Raw genomic sequence first — 18601 nt, 5'->3', positions numbered from 1 at the left:
CAGCCAGCGGTAAAAGGACATATATGTCCTTGCCGCAGTCAGAGGGATAAAATGGTTTGGGGCAGTTTACGCTTTATAAACCGCGAAGCGGTTTATAAAAAAGCGTAAACTGTTTCAAAAAACTAATAAATATTGAATTCATTGCTTATAATTTAATTTTTTTTACTCTTCATTATAGATAAAAACGGCCATTTGACCTTTAAAATGACGTAAAATTGTACAAAATTCAAACGAAACGTCAACCGTATTGATACGTTTTTGACGTTAGTCTTACTATGACGTAGGCAACATTCTTTATACAATATAAAATATTTTTTTAGCCAATCAGAGAGCGCGTTACAACCAGAATTAAATTATTAGATGATAAAAAATAACAGAAACCCGATTCAAAACTCAACCGGTTTCATTGTAATCTTCAGGAGTTTTGAACAATCACCATAGATACATAAGTACATACATTTCCAATGATCATTGTGACGTCATATAACATCAAGTATATGTTGCGCTTTTCAGAGTTCATTATGACGTAATATCATAAACGTTTTGTAATAGTACGGGAAAAACATAAAATATTTAATATGTTCAAATATTCTATAATTGTACATGAAAAACATAAAATATATTCAAACATTCATAATTATAATGCATTCAGTTTGGTCCCTCTAGTTACAGTCTTAACATGTCTTCTGGATTTCATCATAATGATTTAAATCCCTTCAATGTTGATATATTTCGGATTTTCGTGATGAGGGAAAATTTACGTAATGTTTTTAATTTACTGCTTTACTTATTTTCTTCTTCGCCATTTGATTTATCTTCGGTTCAAGAGAGAGAGAAAGAGAGAGAGAGAAAGAGAGATATTCACATTGTTTTCAATCTTGATGATGGGTTTTGTTTTGCAGAAAATTATTCTAATTAATTAAAAGCTTCAATCTTTGTTAAAGATACACTTGTTAAGTCAGGAATTGTTGTTAACGAGGATAAATCGTTATGGGCACTGGTCCAAAGCTTGGATTGGTTAGTATTTAAATGGAATCTAGAGAGAAAGATACTATAGAATTGCAGAAAATTGCAGTTAGATAATCTTATTACATTGAAAGAAAATCTTGAGAATTTTATTTTTTCCTGTCAACAAGTTAGCAAAACTTAACAAAACAGTTAAAATCATATTATTTTGTGCAAGGTTTGGATCTTTGTCTAGATTTTTGAGAAGACACATACATTTGTCTATACACGTATGTTAAAAAGAAAGGCTTGGGACATATTTTTCAGTTATCAAATGAAACCATTGTTGAGTTCATATTTTGGAAATTGATTTGTATGTTTTTACCCAAAGACATTTTTAAAAGAGTATTTGTTTCCTGAAAGAATCATTTACACTGATGCAAGTGATCATGTATATGCTGGATATTGTTTTCTTAGATTCTTAGATTGGTGTCACATTTACAAGTTTTCAGCTTTACCTGCATATGCCTTTTAAGTAGATTTGTTAATTTCTTTTTGGTATAGAAAATATTTCTTTTTCAGTTCTCAAATCTAATTTCTTTAGTACATTACGAAAACACGATTTCATTCTTTAAAAATCCATGTAAAGAAAATGTTACTGTTTTAACGATTTAAGATGCGAGATGAAATTGTCTATTCCAATCAAAAAATAAGAACTTGTTACAGTTGAAGTAGGGAATATGTTGTAAAGTGTAAACACAGTTTGGGAATTCTCAAGAATTGTCAAAATGAAGAATGTATTGCATGTTTAGTTTAGCTTTTACAGGAGATGATTTAAGTTTATCAAGCTGTCAACATTCAAGACAAGAACTAACAAAAATACCTGTCCTATCCATTCTAGAATGACTTAACTGATTAAATCCATTTTAGAAAGCATCGGAGTTGAAAAAGACAAATTTGTTCTTCATTCATTACGAAGTGCAAGATAACTAGTACCATAGCTTGGCGAGTTTTCTATTGTTAAAAGTGTGGGTTATATGTACATACCCCACACTTTTTTTTTTATAATTCCGCCCACTATCTCGAGAAAAAACAACATCAACAAGTTGTTTTAGCGCGTCCATAATACTCCACAGTAAGAGCTTCCTCCAGATTAAAATTGCCAAAACTCAACACGGATAATGACTCGACTAACTTACATGTAGTTCGTCGAATAAATCTCATTTTTAGCTCGAGACAAAACAACATCGGCAATGGCTTTGTCAGAAAGACTCTATTTTAATATTCCTCTCCATGTGTTTGGACAAGCAAACGCGTGTTAAATGAAATAGGGGTATCCCGTTGAAAGGTTTTATATAAAGTCGATCACGTATTGGAAAGCGTTTGAATAGAAAACTTGTTTGTGGACATAGTGAATAGCGGTAGCCAATCGAATTCGACATTAACCATTCACGGTTTCGCGGCATGCATTTCAAAAATAATTTTTTTTTTGCTTATTAATTGATTTTGATCAAAATATATATGTACATGTTTTTTCAGCCACTTTAAAAAAAACATATATTGATACAGAGTATCAAATAAGATTTTAAAAACTAATTACTTTCATCAATTTAAATTTAATTTCAATTGTTTAAACAGAAGCATTGCACAATTTACGGTTCGTACATATGAAATTGTGTTAATAAGTTTACTTCTTTGAAGCAAATATCGATACTATAAGTCGGAAAATAAATGATTATAAAATAAAAATATAACAATGGAAAGTCGATATATTTTTTTTAATGAAGAATAATTAATCTTTGTCGGGGATAGAAAGTCATTTTGGAAATTCACGCAGTACAATGTACATATATAAAGACCAACGCATTGGCACCGAATTGTTTAGAGGCACATGCACTCCTAGTATTACTATGATAATAAGATATAATAAAAAATCGTAAACTATGGTACAAGTAACTTACCCCATATAATATTGTTGATTATATGCAGATACCCGCTGGGCGTGGTCATAATGACACTCGGGAGCTACGCTTCCTCGTGTCATTATGACCACGCCCATCGGGTATCTGCACATAACCAACAATATTATATGGGGTAACTACTACATAAAATCCAAAATTTTAGTGTCTCTTATTTTATGTATCTAAATTAATGAATTAGCTATTTATTTCGAGCTGAGTACACAACTCTTATCTAATAAACATGATCATAGGTATTGTCCTTGTGTTTTTTATGGATAAGAAATATTCATTTCTTGCGGATGAAAGAGGTAAAGTAGAAAATATAGTCCTTTATATTATTCATATACGAGTTGTATTGAATTCACTGATTTGGACAGGTTAACTGTACATGATCATTACCTTGTTCATACATTTTCCAGAATCTTTTTACCAAACATGAACGTGTACATATGTGACAGAATTATGCAATATTTGTTAATTTCTTCAGGCATATTCATTTTAAAGATCGACTTATTCTAATTTCATTAACAGGTTAGCTGGCTTGTTTCAGTATTTTTTCCCTACAAATGACGTGATTACTACAATTTCCCCAGACTAGCTAAAAGATCATTGGTCTTGTCACTTCTAGATCTGCTGGATCTGCAAGCGACATCTTTTATTTTTAGCTGTTTCCTTTGATGAACATTGATGAAAAGATAGTTTACACGTATTTGAAACTATTGTACAAATATAATAATAATCTTTTGTAATAAAAAAACAATGCAATAAAACCACTCGCTATTAGAATAGTGAATAGAAAAGAGCAAGTAATATTCTATCTATTGATTATCGACTTTTCGACTCTCACGTGACCCAGTTACGCATGCGCGTTTTTATTTACCGGACGGGCTGTGTTGGGCTACTCATCGCTACTGACCATGTTTAAGCTTAGGAAAGGTCCATGTGCTTTAGAAGAATCTGTATGGAAACAGGATGCAATCTTATTTCAATGTTCCAGTCCTGAGAGAGTCTACCATTGTACCTCAGACGAAAATAAAAGATTAGGAGAAATATGTGTACAGCCTATCTGGGTCAATCCAAGTAAGTATAGAAAACATTCAATTTGTACAATATAAGTAGTCCTTCCTTATGTTTTTATCTATAAATCATCAATAGTTACTATGCTGGATAAATTACTCATTGTAAGTCAGTTTTAGACTTATTTGTATTTACATCTGTGTTTTCTCGCTGGTTTAAAAAAAAAACCCCGAGGTATTAATAGAAACGAAACCGAAACCTTGTACAACAGGAACAATTGATTTCTCTATTAAACTCAATCATTCTCAATTTTATAATTTATAGTTTTATTGTTTTATTACTGATAACTGCAGACCCCTCACAGTTTTTCTGATATAAAAAAAAATAATTTCAAAACTTGTCTTTAGTCTGAAAGTATAAGATCAATATATCAGTGTGTAAAAAATCGCTGCACATAATTATCAATTTTGCTATTGCTTCTTGGCTAATTTTGATATTTCTTAATTTTTTTCTTTGGCAGTTGATCTTCTTATTCCTAAAAACTAATGCAAATACAATGGATTAAAAGAATGTTTTCTCCTTACAAGATTTTTTATATGTAATATATAATAATGTGAAATGTTCAAAAACCTGAAATGCATATAGAGTTTTTATTTAAGAAATCTTTTTTTGAGTTTTATTGGAAAAAAGATACGTGTCGGTTATCAAGGAATAAGGAATCGTTGTTAGAATATTATGAGGTGATAATTTCGGTCGTGGCGTGATTAAATCTAATAAAGCCGGAAGGACTGTATGAAAGAATCGATCCCCCCCCCCCGACCGAAATTATTACCTCATTATATTCAAATAATGTTTCTTTATTACTTATATTTATGTAATTTTAAGCCAGTACGATTAAATGTTTAAATATAAATAAGCAAACCTCGCTGGCGTCCAAATTATACGACATTTGAAGTTATGGGTTATATAGTACACTGGGAAATGTAAATATTGTTCATTATTTACAGACCCGAATGTATATACGTGTAACGCTTCATTTTACGCACAAAATGATTCCTTATAACAAGTATGTAAACCAACATTTTTTTTGCATGTGATAATATTTGCGAGGTTTGCGAAATTCTTTTTGTCCCGAATATCTCAGGCTAGCTGCGAACCAATCATCAAATATTTCTAGCATCTATACTTCTGATAATGTACCTCTTAACCGCGATAATTTATCACCTCGAACCAGGTAATGAGGGCAAAAGTTTTTTTCATTCATATAAGTGTAAAGAAAAAAAAGAGCTGGATTTGTGTAGAAAATTGGTATCTGCGCTTGAAATCGTTATTTGTTGATGTATTAGGGAGTGATATAAAATTATTTTACTTTACCTTTTTATTTATTTCACTAGACTACTGTCCAGAATACAACACCGGTGCCCACACACTTGACATAGTTTCATGTAATGAGTCAACCGGATCCTGCCCAGACGCATTATTTTTGTCAAATGAAGTCTACAAATGTGAGAATGAATAAGTTTCTTTAACTAGTATTAAAAATTATTTTCGATATTATTTAAATATTAATATTTTATTTATACCAACTATGATTTTATTTATACCCTATTATGCATAAGTGTCTTCAGATTGTTGATTGTTGAAACTTAATTAAACGCTAATAATTATTTAAGGAATAACAAATAATTCCTTGAGTATTAAGAAGTGTTCAATAACGGTGGTGCAGATAAAATCCAAGAGAGTCCGAAAGGTTTTTATCACATTGTAGTGAATATGGATAGAACTACAACATTTGTTTTATATAACGTTTCAGATCCAGCATGTTTGAATAAAACGTATTCCGGTGGTGAAAAGTGAGTTTTGTTATTCATTTATCATGATACAATTACTGTGAGTATTTAAATAATTTCTAGATGTAAGGGGGATGTGCTGCCATCTTGTACATTTTAGGATTAGGATTTAAACATTTCTTGAACTGGCTTGTCTCTGTCCGAAATTGGCCAAAAATGTTGCCAAAAGATATAAAAGCAATAAATATGAAGTCCTACATGTCTCTTTGTTTGAAAAGTATGCATACAAGAAACCGACAATGCCATTTCAATCACTCCGAATAGCTGTCGAACTGCGCAGCTACAGAATTATTTTGATGATTTAAAAATCTAGCAAAATATGAGGGGGTTCATTGATGTCCTCAGAAACAGAAAACAGAAATGTTTAATTCTTATCCTGAAATGCAAAAGATGGCCGCACATCACCCATAGTGAATAATCTCTAAAAGATAGGCATGAACCTACAATCTTCAACAGGCCGGGGAGGGAGGTTGAGGGACTTTTTTTTCCTTTCCAGTGTGGTCTATTTGCTATTTAATGTATTTTTTTCAATCTGAATCCAATTAATCAAAATTTTCTAAAGAGTGGTGTTTGACTTTTAACAACCGTAAGTCTAGAGCAAAGTTTGAAAAATTGATACCTCGTCGTAATGTTTAGCTTCTTTTAATTTACAGAAAACTGATTTATTTTCCTCACAAAACCTTTAAAAAGGCGGACATATTCGCACCCGCTTGTTTTGCTTTTTTGACCTCGTTGACTTTTAAAAACTAAATTTAAAACTGGACAAATGTAATATCGGAAATTATATCTCTGTAAACACAACTGCATCTGAGCCAATTCAACACTGGGCGAAAGCATTTGCAATTGAAAAAGGACAAAAAGTCATAAAGCTATATTTTAAAAATATATTGTAAACAGTAAATAAATAAAGGCAGCTCTGTGAACGTGTAATGTCTTACTGTGGATTAAATAGTAAAAAAATTAGCGGGAAGAACAATCGAGCACTGTCATTAACACTTCCTATTGGTATACGCGTTTTAATGGGAAAAAAAACTAATACATTTATGGAAAACGTCATATTTTACTGGAAAAGTAAAATTGCCACAGTGCGCTATTCAAAGATATCAATACTTCTTTTTTTCCATTGGGTCTTTTACTCTGCATCTCCTTGTTGTTTCGAATAGTTGATATTTTGAAAAGATTCTATGCTCCCTGAAATTCATTCGGATAACGATGTTAATGCTAGGTTTGTTAGAGAAACCCTGATAAATTGACGTTGTGAAGACTTTATTCCATATGTAAGCACTTTGTATTTTCACTATTTTATGCATTTTCCCTTTTTCTCCCCCTGTTTTATAATCGTAATGTTATTGAAGTCATCAGTGTACAAGCTAGTTAGAGTTTTTAGTTACACATGGCCGTTTGAGAGATAAAACCAGAATTAAGGTACAAATATTATGAAAAAGGTTTATAGTTAAATCTGAAACATAAGCAATATGATCGAATTCGTTCAGTTTCATATTCCATTATGTGATGCTATTTTCGATTAATCGTCTATATTTTATTTTAGTGGTTCAAACGAAGATGTTTCATTGACGCCTGCGATATATATTGGTGTAGCTCTCTTTTTGTTCATCATTCTCCTTGCAGTGTGTTTAATCGTGTATTGTAGATTTATTTACAGAAAAAGTAAGTTATTTTCAATAAGTTTACAAAAGAATTGTTTTAAAACAGAATATAAACCTTGCTATATAAATCAATACATCAACACTAAAACCTCCATTGGAGAAGAAATTGTTACTGTTTGACAAAAAAAAGGTAATTTTAATAACTTAGAGGGCCTATAGAGAGTATAATTTTGCCCTCAAATGTTTAATCATCACATTTTAACAAAAACTTTTTTGTTTACCAGAGCTATCAATTCAAACTCATTAAATACAAACGCTTTTAACATAAACAGCAACTACTCTGCTGACGAAGCTATCGCGCATTAATAAACATATCATTAGACCAATTTCAATTCATTTTCAAATTTAAAGTATGAAAGAAAATCAACTAGTATAAAAATTGTCTGATTATTTTTACCTTATTTTCTTTTAGGACGATACAGGAGAGAAGATGAAGACATACCTTTGCTTGATGGTATGGCTAATTCTCAAAAATGATATCTATACTGTTTATTTGCATATACCTTCTTGCATTAAAATGTATAATCTTATAAATAAATATATTTCTTACTTACCAGAGAAAGAACCTTTCTATAAAACATCAGCCTATTACGAAGGAGTGACATTTTTAGGTAATGGTGGAAAAATTCTTTGTTTGGGAGGACTTTGGGGGTCAGGGAAAAGTTCAACAGCTAAACAAGTTTACATGGCTGTCACAAAGTCAACACCGATAATTATCAGTGATCTTTTTGCATTTGACGCCAGTAAACATTATAAACCTATCATTGTGAGCCAAACTTCTTTAAAAGGAAAATCACATGAAGAATTGGAACACTTCAAAGAGAAAATCCGCATATTTTTCAATGATACATCCTCCTCAAAAAAATATTTAAAAGTCTTCATTATCCTCATACTAAAAGAAAATGAAGATCGGGAAGCAGTCTCTGAATTTGTCAAATCCTTTGTAACACGAGAAAAGGACATAAAATTTATAGATCTATCAAAGAGTCTAACAAAAGGAGATCGCACTCAAATCTTATATTCACAGTTTGAACGTTTCTGTCCTAATAAAGACTTTAGTAAAATCGAAAATCTGGCTATAAAAGGCAATTACAATTCATTAGGATACCCAGAAATATGTGCTCTGTTTTGTAGATGTAATAATCTCCAAACAGTTGGACCATTGGTATTTTGTAATCAACCTCTACGTTATTTAAAGTCGTATTTAGGAAATATGCACCAATCCGATGACAAAGAGAAGTTTCTCATGTTGGTGTGTATGAGTCTTAATCATATGGAGATAAATGTTAACAGCCAAAGCGACATGTTTTCTGGTATACTGGAGTCGTGCAACTGTACTTCTGACCCCACTAGTAAGGAGACGAAAGGCGAAACGGAACAAAATGAGCTATCTGGAATTGATTCAATAGGAGAAAGAAGTAATATTGACCAGGGACCATCCTTTAGAAATCAGCTTAAACCAAAAAAGCATTACATAAGCAAAGAGTATATAACTTCCTTAATACCGGAGGAGTTTGTGATTGCTGACAGATTACAACATGACGTCATAAAGAGAATGACTCTTATCGTGTATGGAACACATCATTTTGATAAACTGCTTGAATTGTCTAAGCCTGAAGAATTAAAGGCATGGGTTAAAGAAAAAGGCATGAAACAGGATGTTGGACTGCGCGACATAAAACCTGTTTTAGAAATCGACCGAAAACAGTGGAAACAATTCCAAGCAAAGCTGAGTTATTGAAAAAAGTCAATTGATGAATTCAAAATTTGGATATTAGTGAAAACACCGAAATTGACTTGCTCTTTATTGGTGTCCTGTGGCTGTGATCGAATTGGAATAAATCTTAATCAAAGTACTGAAAGTACTGAAAAGCGCTAAGTCGGGAAGAAAGTGTTAAAAAATATATCGATTGATATGAAAATACATGTAAAGAATCATATTGTTCGTTATTGAGAAAAATGCACTTACTCAGAATTCAGAAATGATGTAGAATTTGGATGTGTCTCATTTATAGAATGCATAATTCTTTTTAATGATTAATGCATGCTGTCGTGTTACATGGAAACAAAATACTGATGACTGACTTTTTAAAAAATCATAATAAAAGCAATTCGCAATAAATGTAAGTGTATCATTATTTTTGAAGCATAAAATGGTTTATCCATTTGACTGTAAAGTCAAAAATTACAATTTACAGTATAACAATCTGCCTAAAGCCATGTTGAAAAAATGCTTGATTTTAAATTTTAGCAATTTATGGAAATCGATATCATTCGTAGTAATTTTAAAATGATATTGCTTGTTAGTTTTAAACAGATTTCGCAACTGTTTAGCAGAGCTGCAGAGTGCGTGCTTCTTGTGAAGAAAATAAAGTAAAATAAGATTGTCGCCAATAACAACGACCAGATGATGATTAATATATATTCAAGTTTAAATTACTTGCTAATTTTCATCATTTCTTTGTTTTTACACTTGACAACTTCCAAACCATAAAAAAAATTTATGAACACTAAAAAAAGTGGCAAATTACGATACCAATATTATTGCAAAATAAAAAGACAAAAGTAAGAAAATACTAACCGCATTACAGATCTGCCTTGCAGGGAATGCTACTTATTCTTAAAAATATAAGCTTTGGTATTTGAACAATATTTCCAGCCTTATTTTACAATACACCATGCAAAGACCCCTAATGTTTTCACATTACCTGATGTTAGAATATCAAAATGGAGTCGCTTCTTTTCATTTAAGCATCAACTAGACGGTCTCTTCTGATGTATATTTTAGGGTATATCATTAAATTTGATGAAGTCTAGCTCACATCTCATCAGACGTAAAAAGTATCATGTTCTTAACAAATTTTATTAAAAGGATGTTGTCATGGACGCCTATGCAGATGTCACTGCACTGAACACTATTTCACTGTACTAGGTTCAAGTCAAAACCTAGATGAGGCAAAACCATTCGCGAATTCTCCTTTGAATTTGTGCCGTTTCCGCCTGCAACAGGGGCTACCTTTTTATGGATAAAAAAATAATAATGTGTAAGATGTCTGACTATTCACGTTTTGTAATAATGCGAGCTAGGTCATTTTTTGTGATGTGTGTTGTTTTTGATAAGAAGAGGGGTGATAAGTTCTTTGCTTGTGGTCTTGTGCTTTTCAAGCACACGTGTAACTTCGACGTAAAAAAACTCACGTGCCTTGCTTGTGTTTTTGATACTAAATTAGAGAAGAAGTGTTGTTTTAAAAAATATCAAAAAGATTTTCGCAGAAGTTTGTTTTGAATTTATAACTTGTATCTAAAGATGCGCATTTATGGTAGGGATATATAGTAAACTTTAATACTGTAGTGACACCTGCAATACATACAAGGTCTGCCGGAAAGGCCCGGAAGTTGTCTTTGGATGGAGGAACTGTTTTCACCAGCGTAACAGAGGTCGTATTAAAGAAAACCCGTAGCCATGTAATAGGGTACGGGTCAATCTTATTAAAATTAGAACTTCCATCCGCTCCCCGGTTTTCGATATGTCGCGTGATTACATATTAATGCAAATTGAAAGAAAAATATTTCTGAAATATTGCATACAGGAAACATAGCTTAAAACAATGTTTATAAAAAGCAGCACAAATTATCGTGGAAAGGGCCCGGTGTTAATTGAAAATTTTTATATATATAAATTCTACATTTTTATATAATACTAGTACATGGTGTTCATAACTGTAACATATTACATTTAAAAACACTCAAAACCTATTGATATTGTAGAATTATTCCAATTATTACTAACACCTAAAACACAACTTAGTGCATATAACATCCATTTTTTTCTCGAAATAAATCATCATGATATGGCTTTTGGAGCACCCGTATCCGATATATAATAATGACATTTAAATGAAACTTATTGTTTATTTAATACTGGAGAAACAAATGCATCTGCATGCAGGATAACTTGAAGATAATTTAGTTCTCCCTACTGCATAGTTATGATTTTTCCAGAGTACGACTTCTCCATGATACGACTTCTCCAGCATCCACCAGTAGGTGGCGGTATATAGGAAACGCGAAAACGAAAGTGGAAGTAGGTTTAGAAATCTGGCGACAAAAAAGCGCTGCAGCTATGCTTAGCGCTTTAAAAAAGAATCATAAAACTTATGAAAAAATTCATTCATACCAAGGAATAAAACTTGTGGTGGGCGTAAACAAGAGTGTCATTTACAGATAAAGACGTAATAAAGATAGTGACTGATATCGTGCTTTCGTGAACTGGAGACATACACTAAGAGAAAAGATCTGGTGGGATTAGGCCTGTTTTCGAAATCAATGGAAACGATGGACGCTATATCAAACGATTAAGGAAATTCTTCAGTTGCGCTGAAAGTTTAAGAGTTCGTCTGTCTAACCCACATTAAAATATATGTATTTCACGGTAGAGATTAATGTCATAGTTTTATAGTTCGGTAGAAATTAAATCACTGTTTCTCTGCCTGAGATATCAACCTTCTGATTATTTTTTTGCAAAATATACAGGTCAAAATATGCGTTTTATTTTTTGTTTGTTTGAATTGTTTGAATAAATATCTAGCTAGAAAATCAAAGTGTGTGTTTTACTTTACCCTTTACAGTTTATCAAGTAATTAAAGGGTTGCACTGTGTTAGACACGTAAAGAACCTTCAATAACTTAAGAGTGAAGTAAAAAAAGTAAATATAGTGTGCAATTTGATTTTTTATAGCGTTAAAACAGTAGACGTTGCGATTGTTAATTCTTGTTATACTATAAAAAGCACTTGGATCATGACTTACATATATGTATACAAAACTTGGGTAGATAGATAAAGAAGGTTGATGAGAATGTATTATCAATAAGGGGGAACGGTTTAAATCAGAATGATCCTGCAAACATTTTTAATCATCACTTTGCGATCATTCTTTTAGTTATTTGAATTATAATAATAGTCTGGTCGACCTATTCAATATTAAATAGAAATAGGCAGTCAGTGAAATATTATCATTTATTTATTATGCAGGTAAAATAAGACTTTTACTCCATGTTCATCAGTATGGTTGAACTACTAGTATGTATAGGTAGAGATAAACTTTGATTTTCTGATATAATGTATAACAAAAGGCATACAAGCATAGACGGTCACCTGATCTGAGTATCATAGTTTTGTTTAGTCTATGCCCTAATCCAAGTCTTCCCTGACTGTTACCTCCTCATTTTATTATAATTAAGTTCAACAAAATTATAATATATTAATCCATAAAAAGGGTACCCGAGTCTAGGAAATCTTGGATTATTCATACCCTAGCACAAGGAGCCAAAAATTGTAAACTTCTGGTAAACAAGAGGCCCATGGGGCCACATCGCCCACCTGAGCAACAATGGGCTTTCAAAAGGTATTGTGCCATATGGTCCCTCGGTAGAATAACAAAAAATAAATATTGTAAAGTATTCGAATTTTACACACTTATTTTTGCATACACGGAATCTTTGACACTGTACCTTCATGAGATACTATTTTTACCAGAATAAGAAAATCCACCGCAAGATATAAAACTAAACATTTGGTAGGGGTACAATGTTAAGTTGTTAACTCCCGATTCCCTATGTTTTCGTTCTGTCCCTCCCCCCACTTTGTAAAGCGATCAAAATATATGAGAGCATATAGGTACATTTTTTCATCAACTACTTACTAGTTATTGTATTTTAAAAAATATATATGATAGTTATTGTATTTTATTTTAAAAATCCTACATGTATAGATGTGAAGAAGAAAATTGTACCTCAATGTGCTCAATTCCTCCAATTAAAAACATTCAAAAATTTAATTTGTCTTCTCCATTATAATTAAATGACTGTTATTTACCTCGCGTACAAACCAGGATAATTTTCCGCTGTGATACTTTCTTAGGAATAGCGATAATTACTTTATCCCCGCAACAGAAATGTGTCAGAACTATGGAAACTGTTTTCAAGATGTCGTTTTCATTTACTCGTGTCTGAAAAACTATCAAAATTGATGTAGATTTCACATTATTTATTGTATAAAGAGGGGGCCCCAGAGAGTAGGTATATACAGAATATCATTCTTTTATTTTGTTTGTACAAGTATTTAACATACTCTAATTCATTTAGAATTTCTAATTTTCAACCAAAATTTCAGCGTCAATCGTAGAATTATAAGCAAGATACAGAGCTCACAGTTCGCCTAGGTTTGAGTCATATTTTGTTCACATGAGTTTATTACATTCAGCTTAAGATTTTTAACTTGGTATTTTCTATTCAGCATTTAAAATGGAAAAAAAGGATAGGCTAAGATTTTTATTTCTTTTATTCACTCAAGACCAGTTCACTGGTATTTGGGTTCAAAATCAGTTTATACAAATGTGCACAAACACAGTCAAGGATCACATGTACAGTAGGAGTAATAATGACGAAAAAAGGTTAAGTTTACAATACAATAAGTTGTTAAAGTTGGTTTCTGGAAGAACAGACTTTGAAAATTTTCTTAATAAATATTGACAAATTTTTTACTTTTTTAATCTTTAGTTTTTAAGATCTTTGTACAAACATAGAATTGTGAGCAAAACTCTGTGTCTAGCTTATAATTCGAAGCTTAACACTCAAATATGGTTAGTAAATAGAAATTGTAAACAATTAAACACAAGAAACATGCACTATAACCAATAAAGAACACAATTTATTTTTTTTCGAAATAAATCATATATATACATGTATATACGTACATATTTCCGTCAGCGATATCAAACTCTATTTAAACTGAATAAACTCGAGAAAATGCCGAGCATCTCACCAAACCCTATTGCATTAATCTACCATTAAGCAAAAGATAATGCCGAATTACCGATAGAATGAATTGTATTTCAGTACTTTTTTGATACATCAGATTTTGCTTAATTTGCGCAGGTAAACAGTTAACTGTTTGATTTACCGAAGTATCTGTTTGGTTTGATACGTAAAAATCACGAAATACAGACGATAGTTCCCAGGTTACAAAGCATAAATAATGAAAACGAAACGAAAATCAGAACAAGCTAACACCAACGTCATGTGTAAAAACTTTCAACGCATTGAAATATTTAGCCTCAATTTACTTCACAAAATCGGCACCAATATATTTTGCATGTTTCAAATATTCCCTTCATACGCGAACTGTTGCACAATAAGCAAATTCATCATAGTCAGATCGACCCTTTTTCGTATAATGCCATTGCTGCTTTAAACAAAGAACCTCGTTTTAGAAGTATGGAATACGAGTCTTGGTAAAATGGGTATGCAAACCCGGGCCGTGGCAATATAAAAGCCGGGGCAGATCGGCAATCGTCAATTCCAAATACGCATTATTTTGCAGCAATATTTACAGCGAATACAAATATACTGGTCCATCAAATATCCTGAAATTTTAATGAGATTGGCAGATTAATAACTGCCAATCTTTTGTTTTGCCAAGGCCAAGTCTTGCCTACCTATTTTACCGGATGCCGAACCCGAAGCTATTAAACTGATTGAAACACGCCTTTCCTTTATTATTATTTTCTTAATGACTCAGATTTGAAACAGAATTAGCCCTTAATTTTTGCAATTTATCTTTTCCTTCACATAAGGATAAATTATGCTAAACTACGTTGAATTGGACTCAGTAGTTCTTGAGAAGAAGATTTTTAAAAATACACCCCCTTTTTCTATACTTTCAAGGTTTTATCCGTTTTGAATACAGATCGGACTTTTATTCCTGCAATTTATATTGGCCCTCCCATTAGAGTGCTTTAGAGTCCCCTGCCAAATGGGCTCTGCATTTCACAATTTTACTACAAAAGTCCACTATGTACATAATAACAATTCATTTAGTTTAACCATTTAGTTTATCTCGATTTTATATACATGTAGGAATGGAGTAAAAAGAATTCTAAGATATAATGCAATTTCATTATATGGCCACACTGAAATTGCTGAGTATCTTTATCAAAACAACAAAACCCCAAGTGAGCAAAGAAAGATTTAAAAAATGAAAATATTTACAAATAAACAAAAATGAAATAAAGATTTTGAACAAAGCTATACCTGTTAACTAACTAAAAAATAACTAACTAAACATTAACTTCTAAGTTAATGTTACATTAAAATAAAATAAATAAACATAACATCTTTTAACCGACAAATTCTATCTTATAATTATAAACTGCAATAATTTATTGACTTTTTAAAAATAATTAAATTTAAATAAACCCATAAATTTTCAATAAAACAGTAATTTCAAAGTATGAATGATTTGCAATCACATGTACTGAAACATCTCCTTCAAATCCTTGTAAACGAAATCATTCTTAGTGAATTCAATAAGCAATGATTTGACATTTTGATGTTGAAATCTTACTATAAATACTGTACCGGATAATTATGCCGAAGCCAGGGTGGCTTTTTTGCACCCGCTTCAGTTGCATATATCGAAAAAATAAAATATGCCATACGAAAGACCATTGCTTAAAGATTTTTTAAATATAAATGTATCCCACCTTTTCAGGTGATATATTTACCTTTAGAAAATAAATTCCTACAGGTAAATAATTTTTCCTACAGGACAGACTTTTTTCCTATAGGATGTTTGGCATTTCCTACCGGAATAAAAGAACTTCCAATACCAATTTAAATTCCGATAGGATTTGAACAAAACTCCCATAGGATTTCAAAATCCGAAAGGATATCTAAATCTCCTATAGGAAAAACTACCCGTCTGAATCAAATTTCAGCGGGGCATACTTTTCTCTTACACGAAATAAAAGTCCTTTAAAATTTTTGGAAAATCAAAAGGATTTTCAATATTTCCTGTAGAAAATTTATTTCTCCTGAAATATTATTCTCTTATGGGATATTAATTTTTAAAGGTAAATATCTTACATGACACACTAAAAACAAAAGTCGTTATATACTCTCTAAACAATGGTCTATCATATTGTATATATGGATTTCAACGGAACTGCATCTTAAGCGGATGCAAAAATGCCATCTTGGCACTGGCATAATAATCCGGCATAGTGTTTATTCTTTAATCATGCTGCAGGATTTGTTTGATGAAAATCAATTTTCTTTTAAAGGTCATTAAGTCTATTGCTGTACCCTATCTTGAATAAGTATAAAAATTTTAATTGGAAGTACGGTCAAATAACATTAAAGGACTACGTGCGGTTTTATGCATTTTTGGCCCCAACATTAAAGTTTTATAAAGCGCTTTAAAATTAAGGGTGAAGATGGTTAGAATCATATTAAAAAGAAGGGTGCAAAAGGTTATCAATACAGTGACGTCATTATGTAAAAATGACGTCACGATGATTGCCTAATTTTGATAAAATGATGTTTTGAAGCGAAATATGGGTGTTTTCCGATGGTTTTTCGACTGGGAAACATTGAGCACAGGCTTGATCAAGTATAATTTTTTTTAGTAAAATGTGTATAATTATCTGAAGAAAAATATATGTTTAAATCTTATTTGAGCAGACCTGCGCTCTATGCTTCCGAATGCAAAATATAAAGCAAAAATAAAATTTTCAATTGTTTACAAATTTGCGGGAAGAATGTAATTTAGTTGACGTCATAGATAAATAGCGAATGAGCAATGGTGGTGAAAATCAAGATTAAAGTGATAGGCGTCCACTGTGCAATGATTTATGAAGATTAGATTTTTATACGACACTATTTAAAAATTTGTTAAATTTTTTTTACCATACTGCACAAAGTCCTTTATAAATTTGACAAAGGTACTTAAGCACGATCATAGTCTTGTAATAACCGTTTCCTTTTAATGGTCAGCAGGTTTTTTTTCCAGAACCATTCCTGAATGAATAGGACAATTTTTGTGTGCGACAGTATTGTTTAATATTTCGTAATATGTCCAGGTTTGCTAAACATATCAAATGTCGACTTATTGAAATTTTATTTTATTCTGTATTATTTCCTTACAAATAACGATTTACCTACATTCTTCATAGACTAGTTAAAATGTCAATTGTCCTGTCACTTCTGCAAGCGAAATTTTTACTTTTGTTTGGTTTGGTAAAAAAAGACATTTAATATGGATTAAAATTGAAGTATATTAAAATAATATTCTGGATAAATAATCAGGCATGAAATACCAATCGGTATTAATAGCTATTACAAAGTAAGTTTCGAACTTCCCATTATCGACTTTTCGACTTTCACGTGACTCAGTGACGCAAGTGCGATTTTACTTATCAGACGAGTTGTGCTGGGCTTTTCCTCGCTATTGGCCATGTTTAATTATAAGCTAAGGAAAGGGCCTTGTGCTTTTGAAGAATCTGTTTGGAAGCAAGATGCAGTTTCTCTTCAATGTTCGAGTCCCGGGAATGACTACCATTGCGTCTCAGACGAAAACAACAGATTAGTTGAATTATGTATACAACATATCTGGGTTGATCCAAGTAAGTACAGAAAACGTAATACCTACTTGTAAACGTTATATTTCTTTTTTATGACTACAATGCTTGATATTTAACCGATATATATCAGATTTAGAGATAGTTGTGTGTAAATTTTGTTTGCTGTCTCGCTGGTTTTAAAACCGAGATATTATTAGAAACGAAACCGAAACCTTGAATATTGTTCTACTTTTACACCTGATTTGCGTATTAACGTCCATCAATTTAATTTAGCATCGTTATGCTTTTGCTGTGAGCACTAAAAAATTACAGTTTTATTGTTTCATGTAGTAGTCGCAAATAAATGATACTGAAAAATGCAGACCCTTTTTATTTTTCTGGCATAACAGATGAATTTTTTGAATGAAACTAGCTAAATTACCTCTAGTCTGGAAGTATAGAATTGGCATCATCGGGGAAAAAAGTGTCGTCGTTTTGTTTAATTTAATATCACATTCAATTAAATCATTTTAAATTCCAGTAACATATCTTGGCCAATTATTGTAATGTTTTATTTACATTAACTTCTATTTGCTATGTATAAACCTTTTCCTAAATTCAAATGCAAAGTGTTTATTAACTAAATCTATTTTAGTTTTTTGGGGATAAAGATATGTGTTGGTCGTGTTCACTATGTACAGACCGTCGTTTGATATATCCCCAGAAAACTCAAAGAATGCTCCCTTGTAACTATTTAATTTG

The 18601-nt window shown here is 31.6% G+C and overlaps 2 protein-coding genes across 3 annotated transcripts in view; both read left to right on the top strand.

Moving 5' to 3' along the window:
- Positions 1 to 3789: 3789 nt before the first annotated feature.
- LOC136275766 (uncharacterized) lies at positions 3790 to 9252 on the top strand. The gene is made up of 6 exons (XM_066085696.1): positions 3790 to 3986; positions 5318 to 5428; positions 5737 to 5776; positions 7323 to 7441; positions 7853 to 7894; positions 7998 to 9252. The coding sequence occupies exons 1-6, from the start codon at positions 3824 to 3826 to the stop codon at positions 9179 to 9181; spliced, it is 1659 nt and encodes a 552-aa protein (XP_065941768.1). The 5' UTR covers positions 3790 to 3823; the 3' UTR covers positions 9182 to 9252.
- Positions 9253 to 17693: 8441 nt separating this feature from the next.
- LOC136275781 (uncharacterized) overlaps positions 17694 to 18601 on the top strand; it is a 215698-nt gene continuing 214790 nt past the window's right edge. Inside the window, exon 1 of one of the 2 annotated variants that reach the window (XM_066085760.1) lies at positions 17694 to 17902. In XM_066085760.1, coding sequence (XP_065941832.1) covers positions 17734 to 17902 — 169 coding nt within the window. In that variant the 5' untranslated portion in view covers positions 17694 to 17733. The remainder of the gene's footprint in view (positions 17903 to 18601) is intronic. The other variant, XM_066085758.1, reaches the window with a different exon arrangement.

Source organism: Magallana gigas, chromosome 5, assembly GCF_963853765.1.
Source record: "Magallana gigas chromosome 5, xbMagGiga1.1, whole genome shotgun sequence".
Lineage (NCBI taxonomy): Eukaryota > Metazoa > Mollusca > Bivalvia > Ostreida > Ostreidae > Magallana > Magallana gigas.
Note: the sequence above shows the minus strand (reverse complement) of the source record. Positions and strands in the feature narration are given on the sequence as shown.